This window comes from Marmota monax, unplaced genomic scaffold, assembly GCF_021218885.2.
Source record: "Marmota monax isolate L192 unplaced genomic scaffold, Marmota_monax_Labrador192_F-V1.1 WCK01_AAM20220418_F8-fsc00062, whole genome shotgun sequence".
NCBI classification, from domain to species: domain Eukaryota; kingdom Metazoa; phylum Chordata; class Mammalia; order Rodentia; family Sciuridae; genus Marmota; species Marmota monax.
This window is the reverse complement of record NW_026695221.1, coordinates 11,514,779-11,537,541: the sequence shown is the minus strand read 5'-3', so window position 1 is coordinate 11,537,541 and position 22,763 is coordinate 11,514,779. Positions and strand designations below refer to the sequence as shown.

The following is a 22,763-nucleotide window of genomic DNA, read 5'->3' as shown; positions in this document are numbered from 1 at the left end:
GTCCTCTTACAACACTGAGGAGGAAGCCCTTGAAGTCCACCATCAGCGAGACCTCCAGTGCAACAGGTAAGCCCTGAACCATCTTTGTCATGATAATTTTCCTTCAAAGTCAAAGCTATAAAAATCATGGATGGTGGAGAAAACCACCTTTTTATTTCTCTTTTTAACATTGATCCTTACAGAAGAATGAATAGGGAAGAAATGATGTTCAGAGACACTGGGAAGTCAGCTAGCACTCATCCTTGATGAGACATACATGAAGGGTGGAGGAAGAAGGCAGGATATGGCAACTCCTCAAGTAGCAACACAGGAAGTCATACACGTTGTAGGCCTTGCTGCATGTCTGTAGACAACCTTCAGCCTGGAACCCAACAGCTTCTGCTTGCCTTCTGGGGTCAAAGATTTGAGGTCCATTTCAACATCGCCTTCCACTCTGGCTTCTAAGGATCTCACTCCAGAAGCAATGGCTATGGAAAATGACTCCTCAGTGGCAGAGTTTTTCCTTACGGGATTAACAAACAGACCTGAGCTGCAGCTGCCCCTGTTCTTCCTGTTCTTGGTGAACTGTACAGTCACTGTGGTGGGAAACATGAGCTTAATTGTTCTAATTTTCCTGAATTTGCACCTTCACACCCCCATGTACTTTTTCCTCTTTAACTTGTCCTTCATTGATTTCTGTTATTCATTTGTCTGTACCCCTAAAATGCTCCTATGCTTTGTTTCAGAGAGGAACATCATCTCCTTTGCAGGATGCATGACTCAGCTATTTTTCTTCTGCTTTTTTGTGAATGCAGAGTGCTTTGTGCTGACAGCCATGGCCTATGATCGCTATGTGGCCATCTGTCAGCCTCTGCTGTACAGGGTGGTCATGTCCCCTAGGGTCTGTTCTCTGCTGATGTTGGGTTCTTACTTGATGGGGTTTGCAGGTGCCATGGCCCACACAGGGTGCATGATCAGGCTTAGCTTCTGTGATTCCAACATCATGAATCATTACATGTGTGACATCTTCCCCCTCCTTCAACTGTCCTGCAGCAGCACCCACGTCAATGGGCTTGTGAGTTCTGTTGCTGTGGGGACAGTTGTCATTGTATCCAGCCTCATTATCGTAATCTCTTATGCTTTGATTCTTTACAATATCCTTCATATGTCCTCAGCTAAGGGTTGGTCCAAAGCCATGAGCACCTGTGGTTCTCACATAGTAACTGTTGGCCTGTTCTATGGATTTGGGCTGCTCACTCATGTTAAAACATCATCTCCAGGATCTGTGACCCAGGATAAATTCTTCTCCGTGTTTTGCAATTTTGGGGTTCCCATGCTTAATCCCCTCATTTATAGCCTCAGGAACAAGGATGTCAAACTTGCTCTGAAGAGAACTTTGAAGAGAATCACAAATTGAACTCTCCAGCCTTGTTCCCTGTTCCCATTGCTGGGTCTTTTTCTGTAATTCCCACTCTTAATCTTAATCCTTCCATTCTACCTCCTCATCTCCCTTATCTTTTATTCTACAGTTTGAGCTGTATTTTCACTGTAATTTTTTGTTTTTGCTCTATGCAATGTGACTATGTGGACTTATTCTTGGAGTTGAGACTTGTTTTTAGTCCCAAGAAGACACCAGATTTGTCTTTATTCCCTGTACCACATGGAGGCACTGGACTGAAGTCTTTTCTATCTGTATATAAAACTATCTAGTATGTTTTTGTATATCTTATCTATCCAAAGATTCTGGTGAGTTGAATGCTTTTTAATAAGTTTATTTCTTTAATCTTTTCCTGAGACAATATTGTAGATCTATTTTGTGTTTCAATGTTTTATTGAATAACAAATGCCTTAAAAAAGAAGGATCATAAGTTGTAGACATGTAAAGAGAAAATTCCAAAAGTTATTCAGGCTATTTAAGGAATGATTCTCTTCTATATATTTAGGCTCACATCTATAATGGAAATGTGTACTTCTGAAAATGGAAATCGACTTAGGGTCTATTCTTGTTAGTATTTGAGGATGGATGATTTCCAGGTTTCTTAGATCTCACCAATATTGACAATGCATTGGTCAACTGATATTTTGTCAGACATGGACCTGAAATTTTCACCAGTTTGCATCTAATCTATATTTTCATCATTGTTTTAAAATTTTTATAATGATATTTCTCTCTACAGATGATAGCATCATCATGATGTTAAACTAATTTTCCTGTTACATAAGAAGGAGTTCAATTTTCTGTTTTAAAAACAAACAAACAAAACTGATTACTTAATTTAGTAGTAGAGGGATGCTTGTATATGATCCGTAATCTGGTCCCTTGCATCCCCCAACAAAAAAGGAAAAACAACAAATAAATTCCTCATATATGGGTTTTTGTCTCTACTCTATTAAACATAAGTCTCCTCATTAGATTCTAAGGATTATAAAATCTTTATGTGACTTGTTCAGAGCCAGAAACTAACTATACAGAGCTCCGTTTTTATCCCATTATGCATCCTGAGAAGAAATGGAAAGAAAGAATTTTAAAAGAACAGACAGAACTTCTAGAAAGTTATTCAGAATGAGCCCAGAATTGTGTATTATATAGGAACAAAACTCTGAGCCAAGATGCCAGCAGCCCAGAGTTCTTATGCAAGGCTTTGGTGCCATTGTAGAAAAATCCACATTTGTTGTGGAAGTCTCATTTTAAAGAGGTCATATTTCATTAGCACTACATGTACCTCTTTATTGGTTTATAACAAACCTACATAATACTAGGATTTATTTTGACCTGACTATAAATGCATTTACTATATTTTGCTTCAATTAAGTCCCCAATACTTACACTTACCCTCTTCCTCTTCCCTTTACTCTACTGATATTTCTATTTATTTACATTAAAAAATTAGTACCCATAATGGTGAGAGTCACTGTAGTATATTCATATATGTATGTAGTCAAGTTAGGTCAGATTCTTTCCACGGTTTTTCACTTATCCTGTCCCTCACCCTCCCGCTTAATCCCCTTCTTCTACTCCCCTGATCCTTCTTTCAATTTAATGGAATCTCCCCACCCCATTTATTTTCTCTTTCTCTCTTTTCCACTTCAATTTTAGACTACTTCCTGTATATCAGCGAAAACATTTGTAATTGGAGACTCTAATGTTAAGTGTAATAAGTCAGATTCAGAAATTCAAGAATTCATTTTTTCACTGATTTGCAGAAGTAGTATATGCACTTTTCAAATCTACTAGATAGTACAGGATTGTTTGAAGACAAAGTGGATTATTAATATAAAAATAATAGAAAACCATGCTCTACAAAATGTTCTTATTGTGTCGGTGGCATAGAAATGTTCTTGCACAAAAATGTTGTCTGATGTTCATTATTACCCTGAATTGTTTCAGGGCAGGTGCCCGTCAGTGGAAAGATCCAAGTCACAGGACACCACTCCAGCATCACTGTAGTTTTCATATTTATATAAAGATAATGATGTTTGAAAAGTTCTAAAACATTTATTTATATGAGTAGTTTCAGAAGAAAATAATGCCAGTTATGAATTAAATTTATTTTTTATTATAATACATTTAAAATTTACTTCCTCTAGCATAGTCTGAATGCTTCCTATCAACTTCCACTTTTCTGTTTGTGCTCACTATAGGTATGTTTAGACAGAGTTCTTAAAACTGTTTTCAAAATTTCTCTGAAGCACATATTTGAATAAAGATACAGAAGACAGAGGATGATATGTAAAACATCCATGTCTATGAATCTTAAGTACTCAACAAAAAAATGTAAAATACAAGTCACAGGGATAGCACAAAACTTGTGGTCTTTGTTAATATTGCATTGTTGTCAACAGCACATTCTGATAGAGAATGTAGCATCCAATATTGTGGCTGAGTTTTATAAAGTCTACAGGGTTATTGTATTGGCTGAATTACTGGCATTCATTGCAAATTTAATTGATTTAACTTATAAATCAAATACACATTTAATGATATTTCTTGAATATATTTAAACATTTTAATCAAAGAATTTTAATTAATTTATTTAAAATTACTTAAATTTGAGTGCAGAATGTTTAAAAGTCATATAGGTAAATGAGAAGCAAAAATAATTTTAAAGCATTTAAATATATTTGACACTTATGAGTATTTGGAAGTGAATGTGTAATTAGTTAAAAGTATGGATTATAACTTTCTTATCTTTTTTGTGTTTGATAGTTCCCAATCAACACTATTTAAATATTTTTAAAAATGTCCTTAGCCCATATTAACATATATTAAGAACCTTTAAGTATTTTTTTAACATAAAAGATTTATTCTATCATAGTGATTTAACTAGATAGGTAAAAAATAATTTAAAAGAGTAATATCTTGAGATTTAACTTTCAGTAAATAAATGAAATTAGAAATCTCAGAAACTTCATATGTCAGTCCACATAGAATAGTACCTATTTCCCACCTAGTTTATTCAATCACTCAAAGTCATTGAAATGTCATCAGGTCATTTATCTGATATGTTACCAACATTTTTAGGTACTTCTCAAACAGTTCTTTCCTGTCATTCATGAGTAAAGACCAGAACAGGGCATTCTAAGCACTGCAAGGCAGACAGAATGGTGAATGGGCACAGGAGAAGGAACTATGCCCAGGCCAGTTGAGTTGGACCTCAGATAGCTGGGGTTTCCTTCTGGTTGTTCTAGAAGACTGTGGTCCAAAATGGGAGTCTTGGAGGTCAAGAGTAAGAGCATTTGAAATGATTGTTCACCATGACTTTGGAAGGAGCAAGAACAATGGATCACTATTATAGATTACGCCACAGCACACAGAACTTCTAATTTTGTGCCTGTTGACCTCATAGAATAGAGAGCGGGATGATGCTTACCAGAAGAGGAAAGGGGAGATGTTGGGTAAAGGGGACAAAGTTTCAGTTTGGAGGAATAAATTTTAGTCTATTGCACACACAGTATGTTGATTATAGTCAATAACTATGTATTCTATACTTAAAATTGCTAAAATAATAGATTTTAAGTGTTCTTACCACAAATCACAATGGAGATGTGAAATGATAGATATGATAATTTGTGACTCACACCTCACAATGTATATCTGTGTCATAACATCCTATTGAACCACATATATAATTTCATTTGCTCATGAAAATAAAAATTTACGTCATTTATTCTTTCACAATTTCGCACTGATTGTCCAGTGCCCACCAGTCCAGGTGCCTACCCAAAGATGAATGGATAATGAAAATGTGGTATATACACAATGCAGTTTCACTCAGCCATAAAGAAGAATGTAATTACTGCATTTTCTCATAAATGGATGGAACTATAAAACATCATAAGTGAAATAAGGTAGATTTAGAAAGTCAAGGACCAAATGTTTTCTCTCTTCTGTGGATGTTAGACAAAATAAAGAATAAAAGGGTGGGGGTGGAGCAGAATCACATTAAAATAAAAGCGACATCAGTGGAGTAAAGGAAGGGGATTGAGTGAAGGGAGGAAAGCAGAAAATTAAAGGAATGGTAGAATTAAACTGAACAAATGATGCTATTTTGAATATACTACAGTGAATTTTACTTTTATTTGTATCTATGAAGCATTCATTTTAAAAGCTCTACAAAGAAATAGAAGGAAGACCAGTAGAGTAGAGCAAAGGGAATAGGGGTTGGGGTGGGTTTGGGATGGGGAGGAGATTGGAGAAAGAGGAAGCACTGGGAAGTAGAGCAAATTATATTTCATGCACGTATGATTATGTCAAAATGAGCATTAATTTATGTATAATTATAATGAATTAATAAAACCATAGAAATTGAGCATTGACTCATAACTACAAAACAAAAGAACAAGTAAAAAGCCTGGAGAAATACAACCACCTACAAATGTTAGAATTTAGAGAGAAATTAAGTGAGCAATACTTTCTTTGTCATTATTATGACTTCTACCACTAACACAGAACTGAGGAAACTACTCATTTACACTGTACCCTCTCTCAGAAGCACAGAATTCTGTGACATCACAAATCTTATAAGTAAATAATTGAAAAACTTAAAAGATGTTTAGGGATGTATTAGATCTTCAGATTTCTTCTACCTCTCCATGCAGCAGATGCCAATCATTGTTTATGTTCAGTAAAGAATTAGAAGCTTATTTATTAAAGAAAGTGAAGCAGAGTTTCTAAATCATACCAGTATATGTGCATGTGTGGTAGAGTTCACTATGTTGACAACAAGGCGAAAAGTAGAGGTTTTGCCTCATGAAAATTGACACCTTTAGTCTTCTTCCTCCACTCAGATCAATGTTGAAAGCCGGGATACACTGCTTCAGGAAGACTCAAAGATTCTTTTCTGGGGAGTCGAAGCAGTCCACCTTAGAAGACCACTTGGTATTTCCATTAAGTATTTATATTGGAATGGGACAATGTGCAGTGAGATGCACAGTTATAAGTGCCAAGGCTCCACTTTGAGTTACTCATCAGCTTGTAGAACCCCTTTCCCAAATGATAGGGCAGGGGCAGGGATGCTGGACACGCTCAAGGAAACTATAGTAATACACATACAATTTAAACATACAGAAACATTTCAAAGAAAAAACATTTTGAAGAAAATAAATCTTCAAAAAAAATATAGGAAGACAATCTATGTTTTGAACATTTGTAATGAAAGCAAAAAATAAAATAATTGTGCAAATTCCAGAAAAAAAGTTGACGTTATGTTCCAAATTATAAACTTAATCAATGAAAAAGTAGACGAGAAAGTACTGTCCAGAAAAAATTTCAAAGATTTAAGCATTTGAAAATTCCAGAGAGAGAACTAAAGTAAAAGGAATGTATTAATAATTTATGCAATTAAAAAATACTTTTGGAACTGAAGGCCTTGTACTTCCCAAATGGACTTAGTTAATGATCTTAATGTTCAAATACAGAAACATATAAAATACAATATTTTGAATGTTCAAAACAATGGAAACAAATGTACGAGTGAAAGTAAACAGTATTAGAGAGTTACTGGGCTCATATTTGGTATGACTTCCAAATCACCTACTTATTGTCTGTTTTCAAGGACAATAAATGGGATGGTGCATAAAGACAATTTAGTGCATGCAAGGTTCGTTTAACTGGCATTCCAGTCATTATTTCCCAAGGAACCAAAGCACAATGTCTTGTAACCAATGAGTGAGACAACCAAGGAATTGGGATCACATATCAAGGAGATAGAGAATCCAGGACATGATAGAGATAAAGGTAATCCCATATATGATGATGACAGATGATCTCAAGAATTCAGAATTTTTGTCATATTCAGAAGTCATTCTATCAATATGGGAGTGGGTCAAGAAACTCCTGAAAATCTTATTTAAGAAGATGAAATTGATTACCTAGGGATGAATGCAATAAGGGGAAATTTAAAAAAAAATAAGGAAGACATTGAGAAGGATTCAGAGAAATACAGGGAATAGTATGGAAACCAAGCACAAAGGACATTATGGAAATGAAAACAATCACAGTGTATGATGTATTAACACTATATAGCATTTTTAAATGTCTTCCTAATGATAATAAGGATATTTATATAACTGAATGTGTGATTATGATCATAGTTATTGGGAGGAGGGAATAGGAATAACAGTGATCTGGGTATGTACTGTGGTGATGGATGGTTACATATGTCCCACTTCTTCTCATCTTCCATAGGTTACTCCTAGAGCAACCCAATTCAGAGATGGAAAGGAACTAAAGAAGTTGCCTGAGTGAAAGTACAGATCTTGGAAAGTGATAGATACTCGGGAACTGTGAGATTAGATAAAGATAGTGAGAGAGGAAGAGGTGCTAAGTTTAAGTTGTGCACTAGTGGCTATGTTAGTGGTGAAAGTAACTGAGAAAATGATGAGCTGAGGAAAAGCAGCCTTGGAAATCATATGAAAATCTAAATTTGGTTTGGGGCATATTGATCTTGAGGAACACAAGTAAGTATTAAATAGAACTGTGTGGAGTCTGTGGAGTAGACATAGCAGAAGACCAGGCTGCACAGAAGAACCAGCAATCCTCAAACATGGAAATTATGGCCCTGTAAGGAGAGGAAGTTGTGATCCCTTTCCCCCACACCCATCATAAGGGTCATGGCCAATATTCTTATGATGAAAGACAGACTAATGAGAAAAATATAACAGATTTGCTTAATCAAAATTTCATGTGACAAAGAAGCCTTAAGAAATGAAGACCTATATCCCAGGGAAGTCTGTCTATTTTTATGGTTAGATTTGAGGAAGTAAAACTGCTATGTTAGAAATGTGATTGGACAAAAGTGTATAGGCTAATGTAATATATGAAAGGGGAAACCCAGCATGGCCTATCTTTTCTGATTCTTCTTGGCCTTTCTGTATGGTATTGCTTCCTCTTGGTTAAAGGACATATTCCTTTCTAGAATAAGGGTCTTAGAGTCTCTTCTCTGACAAGAAAGACTTGAAAATATCCTTATGGTCAGCTCCTATACATAAAGGCAGGGGGAGATGAGTCTAGTATTTCTACACTTTAGGTCTGCCTTTGGGGAGACAGATTCTACTTCTTATGATCAGCCTTAATTAAGGAGAGATTCTTGGTATTTATGGCCTGTCTTGTGGGAGAAACAAAGCAGGAGGAAGAAGAGAATGAGAAGGACAGAAAAAAAGATTTTATTCTGTGTCCTCCCAATTTCTTTGTTTCAAAGTAGTCAGTATTCCAATGTGTCATACATTGGTGCAATATTTTCTGATTTCTGAACAACCCAATATATACGTGATAATATCTTGAGAAATTTTTGTTGGTCACAACTAGTGTGACCTTTTGTGTAGAAGGATAGTACTGGCAAATTATCAGCGGGACCAGACGTGCTGTGCATTCTGCTGTGCAGAGGACAGTCAATGAATAAAAAAATCACCAAATCCACATTACAGTCAAGCTAATGTTGAGAAACTCTGATTTATGTGAAGAATGTGGAACAGAGGAAGGGGTACTAACACCTATTTAACTGTTTTTTATATGTCAGGCACAGATACGTTATGTGAATTATCTCATTTAACTCCCACAAAACATTAAGATAGCTCTTTTATTTTACTTTTTAAAGCTGTATTATTTATTTATTTATTCATTCATTCATTTATTTATTTATTTTTGTTGGTGCTAGGATTTACCTGAGGACCTTGTGTATGCTAGTCAAAAGTTGTATCATGTTGACAACCCCTAGCCATTATTATGAACTCATTTTATAGATATATACAACTATATGTACATATAAATGTAAATATAAATGAACAAAGTTCATAGAAATGATATGTATCTGCAGTCTCAGAGTTTGGTAGGGGGAACTTCTAGATATAAACTCAGACTTGAGACTACTCCTTTTTTAAACTTCTTTAATACAACTTCTCATTGGTAGAGTGTTATACAACCTAGAATCTTGATGTAATCACAGAGGCTTGTAGGACATACTAGAATTGGCAAGTGATTCTGCCCTGGTCTCTCCTCTTGGAGGCTCTTCAGGGCATGAGGAGACTGATGGAGGGGACCACCCATTAATCAGCCTGGGGATCTGGGATTCCTGATGGGAATTTATAAATTAAGCAGATTGTGAGGTATTGGAAGATCCAAAGTTAGTTTTATTATATAGGATGTAACACAGGCTCAGTAATTAACACCCTCAAGAGGCTTATCCAGCTTGGGAGGAAATCTTAAAGGAGAACATTATTTTCTGTGCTTCTAATAAATATTCCCCAGAACCATGGGACATGAAATAGATTCTCATTTGAGTGAGGTGATATTCAGAGACTTATATAAAGTAATTATTTTCTTACTAGTGAAGAGAAATTTTCAAATAGAAACCATGGCTTATTCAAGAGAATCACTCTTCTAGGAAGTCAGATGCAGATTTTAGTTGATTGCAAGTGCCTCCTTCACCATAAGAATCTTTGTCCCCCTCAGGACAGTGGGGAGGAAGCCTTTAAGTTCCAACATCAGTGAGGCCTCCACAGGAACAAAGGTGAGCATTGAACCATGTTTGTCATGATGATCTCACTTCAAACCCAAAGCTGTATAAATCATAAATATGGAGAACACTAGTTATTTCTTGCTCTTTCAACCATAATCTTTAGAGAAGAGTAAGAAGGAAGGAAATGATGTTCAAGACATTGAGAAGTCAGCCATTATTCTTTTTGAACAGAGACACACATCATGGGTGGGAGAAGCATGAGGAAATGGGGACTCTTCAAGAATCAACAAAGGATATCATGCTTTTTGGATGCCTTGCTGTATGTCTTCAGACAACCCTGAAACTTCTCCAGTTGTGTAAAGAGTAAAACGTTCATTGTTAACATGATCTCCTACCCTCGTTTCTACAGATTCCATCCATGAAGCCAATGGCTATGGAAAATAACTCCTCTGTGACAGAGTTCATCCTTCTGGGACTAACAGACCAACCTGAGCTGCAGCTGCCCCTGTTCTTCCTGTTCTTGGTGAACTATGCTGTCACTATGGTGGGAAACTTAAGCTTAATGAATCTAATTTTCCTGAATTCACACCTTTACACCCCCATGTACTTTTTCCTCTTCAATCTGTCCTTCACTGACTTCTGTTATTCATTTGTCTGTACCCCTAAAATGCTCCTGTGTTTTGTTTCAGAGAGGAACATCATCTCCTTTGCAGGATGCATGACTCAGCTATTTTTCTTCTGCTTTTTGGTGAGTGCAGAGTGCTATGTGCTGACAGCCATGGCCTATGTTCGCTATGTGGCCATCTGTCAGCCTCTACTGTACAGGGTGATCATGTCCCCTAGGGTCTGTTCTCTGCTGATGTTGGGTTCTTACTTGATGGGGTTTGCTGGTGCCATGGTGCACACAGGGTGCATAATCAGGCTCAGCTTCTGTGACTCCAATGTCATCAATCATTACATGTGTGACATCCTTCCCCTCCTTCAACTGTCCTGCAGCAGCACCCACGTCAATGAGCTTGTGAGTTCTGTTGTTCGGACAGTTGTCATTGTATCCAGCCTCATTATCCTAATCTCTTATGCTTTGATTCTTTATAATATCCTTCATATGTCCTCAGCTAAGGGTTCATCCAAGGCCATGAGCACCTGTGGTTCTCACATAGTAACTGTTGGCCTGTTCTATGGATTTGGGCTGCTCACTCATGTTAAACCATCAACTGCTGGGGCTGTGGGTGAAGGGAAATTTTTCTCAGTGTTTTATACTTTTGGGGTGCCAATGCTGAATCCCCTCATTTATAGCTTCAGGAATAAAGATGTCAAACTTGCTCTGATGAGAACCCTGAAGAGAATCACAAACTGAGTGATGAAATAGGACTGTCCCCAATTCTTCATCTTCTTCCCCATTGGTGCTCTTCTTCACCACATTCCTTCTGTTCTTCCTTCCTTCTCTTCATCTTTCATTCTATAGTTTGGGCACGATTTCCATTATAATTTTGTTTGTCTCAGCTTGCAGTATGACTATGTGGGCTGACTCTTGGACTTGAGCCTCATCCTTAGTCCAAAGGTATCTATCTCCAACGTGGTCTTTATTCCCTGTACCAGATGTAGACACTAGGCTGATGTCCATTTCTTTCCAGATGTAACACAGTCTTGTACTTTTTATATGTCTTCTCTGTCCAATGAAATCAGTGAGTTGAATGCTTTCTTACAAGTTCATTTTTTTATTGCTCTTCTGAGATGATTTTGTAGATCCATTTCCTATTTCAATGGTTTCTTTTATATAACCGCACTAAAAGAGATAGAAATAACTAAAATTGTTGACATGGTAAAGTATACATTTCTAAAATTATTCAGTTTATTTTAAAAAATGTTCTTGCTCTAGAATTTTAGCCTCACTTTATTTGACAAAGTTTTCATTCTTATGGCTATTTGAGGATAAATGAGTCTCAGCTCTCTGCCCAGGTTTGTTTGTTTGTTTGTTTACTTGCTTATTTATTTATTTATTTATTTGGTGGTGCTGGGGATTGCACCCAGGGCGTTGTGCATGCTAGGCAAGCATTCTACCAACTGCACTCTCCCATCCCTGCCCAGGTTTCTTAAAATCCTACCAATAATGACAATGTCTTAGTTAAATGATGTTTTCTCATACATAGAACTGAAATTCTCATCAGATAGTTCCTGATTTCTAGATTTTGTCTATCATATTTTTAAAAAATTAGAGGATGACATTCCTCACTATAGTTCACAATATTACCTGTAACATCATTTTTTTTGTTTCACCTCTCATATAAGAATTCTCCTTGGAAAAAGGAGTTCTATTCGCTCCTTTCAAAAAATATGTAACAATAGCTGGGTATTTAATTTGGTAGTAAAAGTATATACATGTACATGATCCTAGGTTCAATCCCTAGCAACAAAATATAAAAAATAAAAAAAAGAAAAAGGAAAACCACCAAGCAACACCAACAAAACCAAAGAAGCAAAACCCACCCCTTGTTTATGCTCACCCTTTTAAAGGTAAGTGCTGCCTAGTTCTGTAGATGAGAAGGTAGTCTTGTGACATAATGAAGACATCAAAGCTGATGATACAGAATACATATTTTGACCCAATTGCACATCTTATGAAGAAGTGAAAGGAAAGAATGGAGAATTATGAAGGAACAGAGAGAACTTCTGGAGACATGTTCAGAACAGGCCTAGAAGTGGGAATTATATAGAAGCAATGTCCTGAACCAAGATACTGAGAGCATAGAGACACTCTGCAAGGCTTGATGCCCAACTAGAAAAATGTGCATCTGCTGCAAAAATCTCATTTTAAAGTGGGATAAAGAGGGTGAACTACAAAGCAACATTACATTTCATTCTTTAATAACAGTAATCACTCCTTAAGGATGCTGAATCTGAAGATTTTAGGTCAAGCTTTTCTGGTGAGATGTGTAATTTTTTCCTCAATAGTATATGTACTTTAACAAATCTATTAGTTGTTACATCATTATTTGGAGATGAATACATATTATTTATCTTAAAGCTATATAAAACTGTGCTTTAAAAATGTTCTTATTGTGTATATTGCACACAAGGTATGCTATCTATTGTTGAACACTACTTAAAATGGGTTCAGAGCAAGTGTTCTGTGTAGATATATCTTAGTTGTGGAACAACAGTCCATTATCACTGTAATTTAAATATTCATATGATGATAGTGAGTTTTAAAAAGTTCTAAAACATTGGTTTATATTAATTAGCTTAGAGGAAAATGATGCCAGTTAGGAACTCGAATTCACTCTGATTAAATGTATTGTTATTAGAGCAGAGTTGAGAATTAATATTATTGTGATTTCATTTTACTGTTATAATTAAATTGAATTTCTCAAGCATAGTCTGAATGCTTAATGTCTACTTCTACTCTTCTGTTTATATTCATTATACTGCATGTTTAGACAGTTCTTAAAACTGCAACTTTTTCTAAGCACCTACTTGAATATAAACATAAAATGTTTTTTAAAGATAGGGAATATATATATATATATATATATATATATATATATATATATATATTTCTTATCTTGTTACCATAGTTTCTCTATAAACATAATCTGAATTGAAAGGACATGATTTTTCCAAATTCTATCCATTTGCCAGCAAATGCCATCATCATTTCATTCTTCTTTGTGACTGTATCAAGCTCCATTGTGTATATATACCACATTTTCTTTATACATTTCTCTGTGGACAGGTATACCCGCTGGTTTTTGTGAATTATACTGCTGTAAAGAAAGTGCCTGTATCCTCACGTTATGCTGATTGTAGGTTTTTTTGGATATAGAACAAAGAGTAGGATATCTGGGTCATGTTGTAATTTCATTTCTAGTCTTTTGAGAAATCTTAATGCTGCTTTCCAGAGTGATTGTACTAATTTGAAGTCCTACTAACATTATGAGTGTACATTTCTCCCTATATCCTAAAATCAGCATATTATAATGATACATACATACTGATGTTTATAGTAGCACAATCCATAACAGCCAAGTTATGGACCAGCTTGGATGCCCATCAGTAGATGAATGGAGATGAATGGTTAAAGCAAATATGGCATATATACATAATGGAGTTCTACTCAACCAATAAGAAAAATGAAATTATGTCATTTGGTGGTAAATGGATGGAACTGGAGACCATCATACTAAGTGAAATAGGCCAGACTTGGGAAGCCAAGGTTCAAATGTTTTCCCCGTATATGGGAAGCTAAAGAGAATTAAGACATCAAAAGGGGATCTCATGAAAATATAAGGAAGAGCAGTAGAGTAGAAGCAGGGAATTGAGGGTGAAGAAAGAACTGGAAAATATATTTGACCGAATTGTGAAATGTACAAGTATGAAGAAGTCACAATTCAGTCCGATTTTTTATGTAACTGTAATGCACCAATTAAAAATAAACAAGCAAGCAAACCAATAAATAAGTGGAATATCAATTGAGTAGAGGAAGCGGGTCAGGGGAAGTGAGGAGGAAAGGGATGGGGATAGAACCAGGAGTTGAAATAGATAAAACTACATCATAAGCACTTATGATAAAATCCTGCAATTATGCAATGCACTAAAATAATTATTAAAAGTACACTAGTATAAAAAATAGAAAACAGATACTAGTACACAACTCTTTAGAATGATTAAAATTTGAAAAACTGACAATTCCAAATTTTGACAGGATATATGATAATAAGTACTCTCATTTATTTCTGATGATAGCTAATAGGAATGCAAAATGGTGCATTCACTTTGGAGGAGACTCCAGCAATTTCTTATAAAGTTAAACAGTATTATTGTACGATCCATCTTCTTCAGGATATTAACTTAATTGATTTGAAAATATCCTTCTACACAGAAACCTGATGTGAATGTTTATAATAACTTTATGTTTGCCCCAAACTAAAAGTATCAAAGATGTTCTTCAAATGGAAATAGAGAAACAAATTGCAGAATGTCCTTACAAGGGAATTGAAACAAATGATCTCCCTGAATTCCCAAAAGGTATACAGGTGTTTTAATTGCACATTGCTAACTGAAAAAGCCAGTCTGAAAAAGCTAGATGCCAGGCACAAATTATATGGCCCGGTAGGAACAAAAAAAATCTGTAAAAACATTGAAATATGAATGGTTGCTAGGGCTTTGGAGGGAACAGGAAGGGAAAAATAGAGAAACATGGATTTTTTATGTCAGAATTCTTCTGAATGATACTGTCATGGTGGCTGCACAACACAATGCATTTTTCCAAAACTGTATAACTTCATAGCACAAAGAGTGAACATGAATATATGAAATTCAAAATTCAAGGCATCTCAAAAAGAAATGAAGATTATGAAAAGAGAATCTAATTGTATTACAAATTCATGAAACAACTTCACTGAGGACAGTAGGGGAATAGACGCTGACTTAAATAATGCGGAAAATGAATGGAGTATGTAAAGCTAAAGGAAAAAGTCACTTTATACAAGTTGAGTGAGGAGTATAACAAAAATTGAGTATCACTTTAGCAAGTTCCTATGAATTATACAAGCCTATTGGTAATGAAATTGTTCTTGTTGAGCACAGGTTAGCAATTCTGAGACAGCTGTACCTGTATAGTGGAAGTGAACAGCTACATAAATAGATGATGAAGTGGGAGCCAATTTTAACTCTTGGAGTTGGAATTTAAAGATACCCAAGAAGAAGGGCTAGAATGATCTATGTGATAACAGATTACTATCGAAGACATTAGTAAAACTCTAATTTATCTTAATATACAGATAGTTTCATATGGAAACATTTATAGGTATGTGTTTATGCATGAGTTAGTATGCCAGTATTTTTTTCATTCTTTCAACTAAGGGACCCTAAAAGAAATGAAGCCCTGATAACAATGAGCACACATAGAAATCAGCTCGTTGTATTTATTTATTTTTTAAAAAATATATATATTTTTAGTTGTAGATAGACACAATACCTCCCTTTTATTTATTTTTATGTGGTGCTGAGGACTGAACCCAGTGCCCCACACATGCCAGGCAAGTGCTCTGCCACTGAGCCACAACCCCAGCACCAGCTTTTTTTTTTCCTAATAACATCATTATTCAGTAAAAGCAATCAGGCTTTTTATAGAAATGGATGATTATAGGATGGAGATTCAGCCTCTTATAATGTCAGAAAGTAAAGAGGTGCTCAAAACTACAAGGAGTTTTGGCGTATAGCTCACTACTAAGGTATTTGCCAACACGTGAAGTCTTGGATTCTATTCCCACCAAAGTAAAACAAAATAAAGCCCTATACAACAACTTCCAACACACAGACACACACACGCACACACACACACACACTCACACACACTCAGTGGGGGGTGGGGCATCCTAAAGAGGCACAGGAACAAACTAAAAGAGCTCCAAACAGTCAAAGTGTTGCTGGAGTCCTAGGTCAGAGGGGTAATAAAATTGGGAAGTCCTACACTTTGGAAGATTCTTTATGGATGAAGTTGAGTGAGGAGTATCACAAAAATTGAGTATCACTTTAGCAAGTTCCTATGAATTATAAGCATTTCAAGATAAAAAGTTAAAAATTTGATGCCCTGTTACATGCACAAGCACATGTCCATATATACAGGAAACTCTAATGTTTTCTTAAAATGGTAGCCCATGAATAGTGATTTTTGCACCTATTTGATTTTAAACTATTGACAAAAATATATTGAGTTAGAACTTTCTAAAATAATTAAATTGTCATGAAAAAAATATTCTTATTTTGGATAATATTATTATTAAAATACCTATGATCAATGAGTACTTTTTTCCTATAAAATATACACACTTTATTACTGATTATTTAAGGGACTAAATTTTTTTAAATGAGCATAACAAATAAACTTAGCTAAATTATACATAAAGATTTAGTAAAACTATTATACCCCCTAGATTCATGATTAGTGAAAAATTTAATGATTTTAATTATATTTACATCGTCATAAATAACAGCAGAGGCTCCTTTACTGTGTGCCCTTGGGATTCAAGAGCCCTTGAGGGGAGGATCATGTCTACTGTCGTAAACTAGTATGTAAACCCAAACACCAATGTTTCTTTTCTTCCTCATTTATCACCATGGGGTGATCTCATCCTAAGGGACCACACATTCCTGAATTTCTAATCAGGCCCCAAAGAACTATAAGTCCTTATCAAATGCAATATGTTCTGTGTTGTGTTGGCTCTGATGTCAAGCCCATGGCTTTTCTTTATACCTTTCAGAAAATTTTTAACTAGAAGTTTCATCTACATTTCAGAATGAGTCTTGGAACACTCAGATTGTGAAATCTGTGTTCTGATACCTTTTTCAGTAAGGAGGAAGAATCTTGCAAAGCAAGTGATCAGCTCAGATACCTGGAAGCCAGTTCCTGCTCCAGGTCAGTAGAGGTGAAATATGTATAAAGGGTGATCTCTTGAGTTCTTTAAGTGGAAGGAGGGTGAGTTCATCTGATCTCTATCTCTCACTCTCCATGTGAGTAAAGAATGAGTAGAATTATTACACTGAATAACAAAAAATTTAGCAGCATGGAGCCCTGGATCTACTGCTTGCATTTTTCTCATCTAGATCTTGCTGTGTTGGCTTCTCTCTCGGTTTTGTAGTAGGACAGATACAGCAGCAGTTTCAGGAGTATAACAGGAATACAACAACATAAAGCCCTTTACAAATATTGCTGGGTGCCATACATACAGAGTTTAATGTTGTAAGAACACAGTTGGGCAAATTTTTCAAACTTAACTAATATAATCAGCACTCATAAATATTATGATTCTGCTTTATCTCCTCATATTTGATCTTTGAAAACACATTTGTCATCTTTTTTTCTGGCCTCTGTGTAGCCAAGATGCAGTAGAAAAATATGTGTACCAACACTGAGGTATATATCATTCTAAATCTTAAGCTGCCAAGGATCTTCTCCATACCTATTATCAATTGTTGACTTTATGGATTCTTGTAGTATGGTATATGGGATCTCTACAGACTAGGGGATACTCCTTTCTAGGAAGAATAATATTGATATATTCTCTTCCCTAAAATAATTCTTCCCTTAGTTAGCACAGGAGAACTGAGGTGTCTAGTAGAGTAATGGAAATATGATCAGGGGCAAGGAATTGAAGGAACAGATGAAGTAGAGGGAGTTTGGAGAGAGATATCCCCACTACGTAGCTCATCGGCAGGTGGGTTTGCGTCACAGCGGTTCCACCTCTCTACTACTCAGGACAGGAGCAATTATTTTTTCACTTTCAGTAAATACAGAAAAAAGAGAGAGTGATTGAAATGTTGAAAAGGAGGGTTCATTCAGATGACATGAAGCAAGGGATAATTTACAGGAAATCTGCCAGTACCCTCCCCATCAATGACAAAAGCAGATACATGGGTCCTCTATTAATGAAGATTTGTTCTGTTCTCCCAGACTCTCAACAAAGAGAATGCTGACCGGAAATGACTCCCTGGTGACTGAGTTTGTTCTGGCTGGATTAACAGATCTTCAGGAGCTTCAGCTTCCCCTCTTTCACCTGTTCCTAATGATCTACATTGTCACCATCCTGGGCAACTTTGGCTTGCTCACACTTATTGGTCTCAACTCTCACTTGCACACCCCTATGTACTACTTCCTCTTCAACCTGTCCTTCATTGATCTCTGTTACTCTTCTGTTTTCAGCCCCAAAATGTTGATGAACTTTGTCTCCAAGAGGAATGCCATCTCCTATGTGGGGTGCATGACTCAGCTGTTCTTCTTTCTCTTTTTTGTCATCTCCGAGTGCTACATGTTGACCTCAATGGCCTATGATCGTTATGTGGCCATCTGTAACCCATTGCTGTATAGGGTCACCATGTCCCAGCAGGTCTGTTCTGCATTGTCTCTTGCTGCCTATGTGATGGGATTTGTTGGAGCCACTGCCCACACGGGCTGCATGCTTAGACTGACCTTCTGCAATGCCAGTGTCATCAACCATTACTTGTGTGACATACTCCCCCTTCTCCAACTTTCTTGCACCAGCACCTATGTCAATGAAGTAGTTGTTCTTGTTGTGGTGGGCATTAATATCACAGTCCCCAGCTTTACCATATTGACTTCTTACATTTTCATTCTTACCAGCATTCTTCACATCAAATCCACTCATGGAAGATCAAAAGCCTTCAGTACCTGCAGCTCTCACATCATTGCTATTTCTCTCTTTTTTGGATCAGCTGCATTCATGTATCTTAAATATTCTTCTCCTGGATCTATGGATCAGGGAAAAATTTCTTCTGTTTTCTATACTAATGTGGGTCCCATGCTCAACCCTTTGATCTACAGTTTGAGGAACAAGGATGTCAAAGTTGCACTTAGGGAAGTCATGACTAAATTAAAAAGAGAGACAAATTTTAAATAGAAGAACTAATTGTATAGAAAAATTGAAGGATCTTAAAACTTCTACTGGTGTTTTTCATGAAGAGATTTTGCTCATGTGATTTCTGCAGATAGTGTTTTTTGTGGCTAGTACTGTTGTTTTGACATTCCTCTTAAAAATCTCATTGTTTTGTTTCTCTCTCTCAAACAGTTTTAGCAATTTTTAAAAAATAATTAATTGTAAGGAGCCATCCGTGGGCTGTGTGTGGACTACATCCGCATTGCAGCCTAGTGAATAGGAGAATCTGGTATTTGGGAACTTCCAGTGGAAATTTCCTCTGGATAAGACCACCCAGACACATTGTGAGTTCTATTGAAGCTCTGCCTGGTCCCACACAGCATTGGAGATGGGATGACTTGCTACAACCACCTAGCCACACAGCCTATCAGAGATGGGTGTGACCTGCCAAGATGTCAATCAACCTGCTGACTGCAAGACACCATGAAGCAAGATTCCATATCTGAATCCTTATATCCTTATATCTGCCTTAAATAAACCCTGGAGCCATTTTCTAATTGTCTAGCTCCAGCTCCTGTGTGGGCTCAATATTTCAGGTATTTCATCCTTTAAAACTATGTTTTCTGACTCTGTGTCTTTGTTCTTCACTATTGTTCTAGATTTTAATTTCATAGGTGGCTTACATCCTCCTTAGCAGGAAGAAGAACCCCCTAATGATGCACTTGATGCCTTCCCGTAATTAATAACACATTTGCAAAGCAATATACACCCTGGTGTTTTTCATTAGGATTAAATACAGACACCATTATTTCTTCCCTTCCTGGATTATTTCCAGGGCTCTTCTTAATATGAAAATGTATAGAAAATTTCATAAGTTACAAAAGTTTAAAATTATGGTGTTCTCACCTAAATATAGAAATATGACAAATGACATATAGAAATGACAAATATTATTTGGGATAAGGTTTCAGGGGTGGAGTCTTGCTTTGTGGTGTCTTGCAGTCAGCAGATTGATTGACATCTTGGCAGGACACATCCATCTCTGAAAGGCTGTGTGGCTGGGTGGTTGTAGCAAGTCATCCCATCTCCAAAGCTGTATGGGAACCAGGCAGAACTTGAATAGAACTCAGAATACATCTGGGAGGTCTTATGCAGAGGAAATTTCCACTGGAAGTTCCCAAATACCAGATTCTCCTATTCACTAGGCTGCAATGCAGATTAGTCCACACACAGCCCACGGATGGCTCTCAGCAATTAATTATTTTTAAAAATTGTTAAAAGTGCTTGAAGAATTTTCATTGTTATCAATATTGTGATAGGCATGAGGATATGGTGAAAAGTCTTCATTTTTCATCTCCGTAAAGCTTGATACAATAAGATAAAATAGAAGGAATTTTTGGATTTCCTTTCCTCATTATTCTTGCTTTTTGTTACCCTTGTGAATGAAATGGCAAAACTTGTATCACATGACACTCTTTTGTGAGAACCTATATCATTCATTTATTGTGGAAGGGTGTATATACACCTACACTTTTATTACTGACAAAGGCAGCATTATCAGAAGATGATTAGAGACATGATATGTGTGTATACCAGATTTCCAGTAAGGGGTATGGTATTTCATATTATTTATCCTGCATCCATTACAATCTAAAATGGCTTCTGACATTTTCATAAGAAGCATACCATTCTCATAATAATTCTTTTTTTTTTTTTGATCACTAACACAAATGTACTGTACATTAAGTTAATAGAACTATGTTAGCCAGTGTTTTACTTATCCAATGAGGGTCATTAGGAAAAATAAATATATGTTAGTATAAATAAACTATATTCTTATTAACAATTTGTGAGCTTACTTAAACTTTGTACATGAATAAGACATAAAACACCTTTAACATAAGGGCTGTTTCATATCATTTCTGTATTCCTCTAACACTTTTGTCATCTTCATATTTAGATTGTTACTATACACATGTTAAGAAATGTTCCTTGGAAGAGTGTTGTTTGGTTAACAAAAATCATAAATTTACAATTATTATTAATGACTATAAAATGTAATAAACAATAGCAACAAAAATAAATCATAGAAATTTTGCATTTTAATTATCTTTTTGGTGGTGAAATGTCAGCTTTATAAAATCCTCCTTAGCTCCTGTCAAGAGAAACAGCGGTGAGGAACATAGGTGGCTGAGAAATCTGTAGCTAATACTCCTTTGGGATAAATAAGCAGAGGCCGTGCTTATTCTGAGAAGACTCACACAATGGTCCAGCAAGGTGAGTGGGAAGTGCCTGGGCTGGCTGATTTCTGCCTAACACAGGTCTCTTTTGATAGGAATCTTTGCTTGCAGACTTCCTATCATCCTCACCATGACCTTTTAGTACTGTATTGCAGTATGATCTTTTCTACCCAATCCTTCCATTTCTTTGTCCTTTCTAAGGTGACACTTTCACCCTGGTCTGAGGTGCTCATCAATAGGTTCTGTTCTCTTCCATTTTATCCTTCACAGGTGTTTACCATAATAAATACCTCACATGTCTTATTTCTTGGCATCTTCTTCCAAGGGGATGTTCCTGCTCTCTATATGAGAGAATGCTATGTTATTTAAGGCCTCAGAACTAGAGTCCAGTTTTTAAACTCATTGCACATCTTCTGAAGAAATAGAAGGAAAATGGAAAATTGTGAAAGACCAGAGATAACTTCTAGAGAGTTGCTTCAGAATGAGCCAAAAAGCAGAGGTTGTATGAAAATGATGTCCTGAGCCAAGATGCCAATACCAGAGAGATGATCGACAAGACTTTGATGTTCAACTAGAAAAATGTACAGGTACCTACAGAAGTCTGCTTTTTAAAGTGTTTAAAGTGGGTTAAGAAGGGTAAGGTGTGAAGGAACATTTCATCTTGATCTTTTAATGATAATGATTATTTTTCTGGGATAGGAGTTTAGGTCAAGCCTGTTTTGGTGAGACCTGTCAATATTTCCATTGTACTGAAAGTCTTTTGGATATTATGCTAACATTCGGAGTAACTAAAATAGTTATTCATAATAAAAATAATAGAAATCTTTCCTCTATAAAATTTTAAGATTTCTTATGTTGAAAGAAGATAAATTGAAGATAAAATGAATAAATTTCTTGAATCAGTTTAGAGCAGATGCTCCTCAGTGACTATATCCTTGTCACGGTAAATGGTTCATTTTCGCTGTAATTTTTATATTTATATGAAGATATTATAATTTTTGAAAAATTCTAAAATCCTTGTTATAAAAGAATGCCCATTAAAGAAAATGAGGTCTCTTTTAAGAACTTCAGTATGATTAAAATTATTGCAATGAGAGCAGAGTTTGTTATTTATATTTATTATAATAATTTCACTATTTTAATTTAAAAAATACTCTGCAAACAGATTCTGAATGCTTAGTATCCAATTCTACTTT

The 22,763-nt window shown here is 35.8% G+C and overlaps 3 protein-coding genes and 1 pseudogene across 3 annotated transcripts; 3 read left to right on the top strand and 1 right to left on the bottom strand.

The window, feature by feature from the left end:
* The window catches only part of LOC124085164 (olfactory receptor 143-like), a 54,721-nt pseudogene that overhangs the window by 7,616 nt on the left and 24,342 nt on the right, over positions 1-22,763 (bottom strand).
* LOC124085235 (olfactory receptor 143-like) lies at positions 455-1,396 on the top strand. The gene has a single exon (XM_046432790.1). It carries the CDS (start codon positions 464-466, stop codon positions 1,394-1,396), a length of 933 nt encoding a protein of 310 aa, XP_046288746.1. The 5' UTR covers positions 455-463.
* On the top strand, positions 10,345-11,292 carry LOC124085234 (olfactory receptor 143-like). Its single transcript, XM_046432789.1, has one exon. It carries the CDS (start codon positions 10,354-10,356, stop codon positions 11,290-11,292), a length of 939 nt encoding a protein of 312 aa, XP_046288745.1. The 5' UTR covers positions 10,345-10,353.
* Positions 18,395-19,351, top strand: LOC124085233 (olfactory receptor 8B3-like). Its single transcript, XM_046432788.2, has one exon. It carries the CDS (start codon positions 18,404-18,406, stop codon positions 19,349-19,351), a length of 948 nt encoding a protein of 315 aa, XP_046288744.1. The 5' UTR covers positions 18,395-18,403.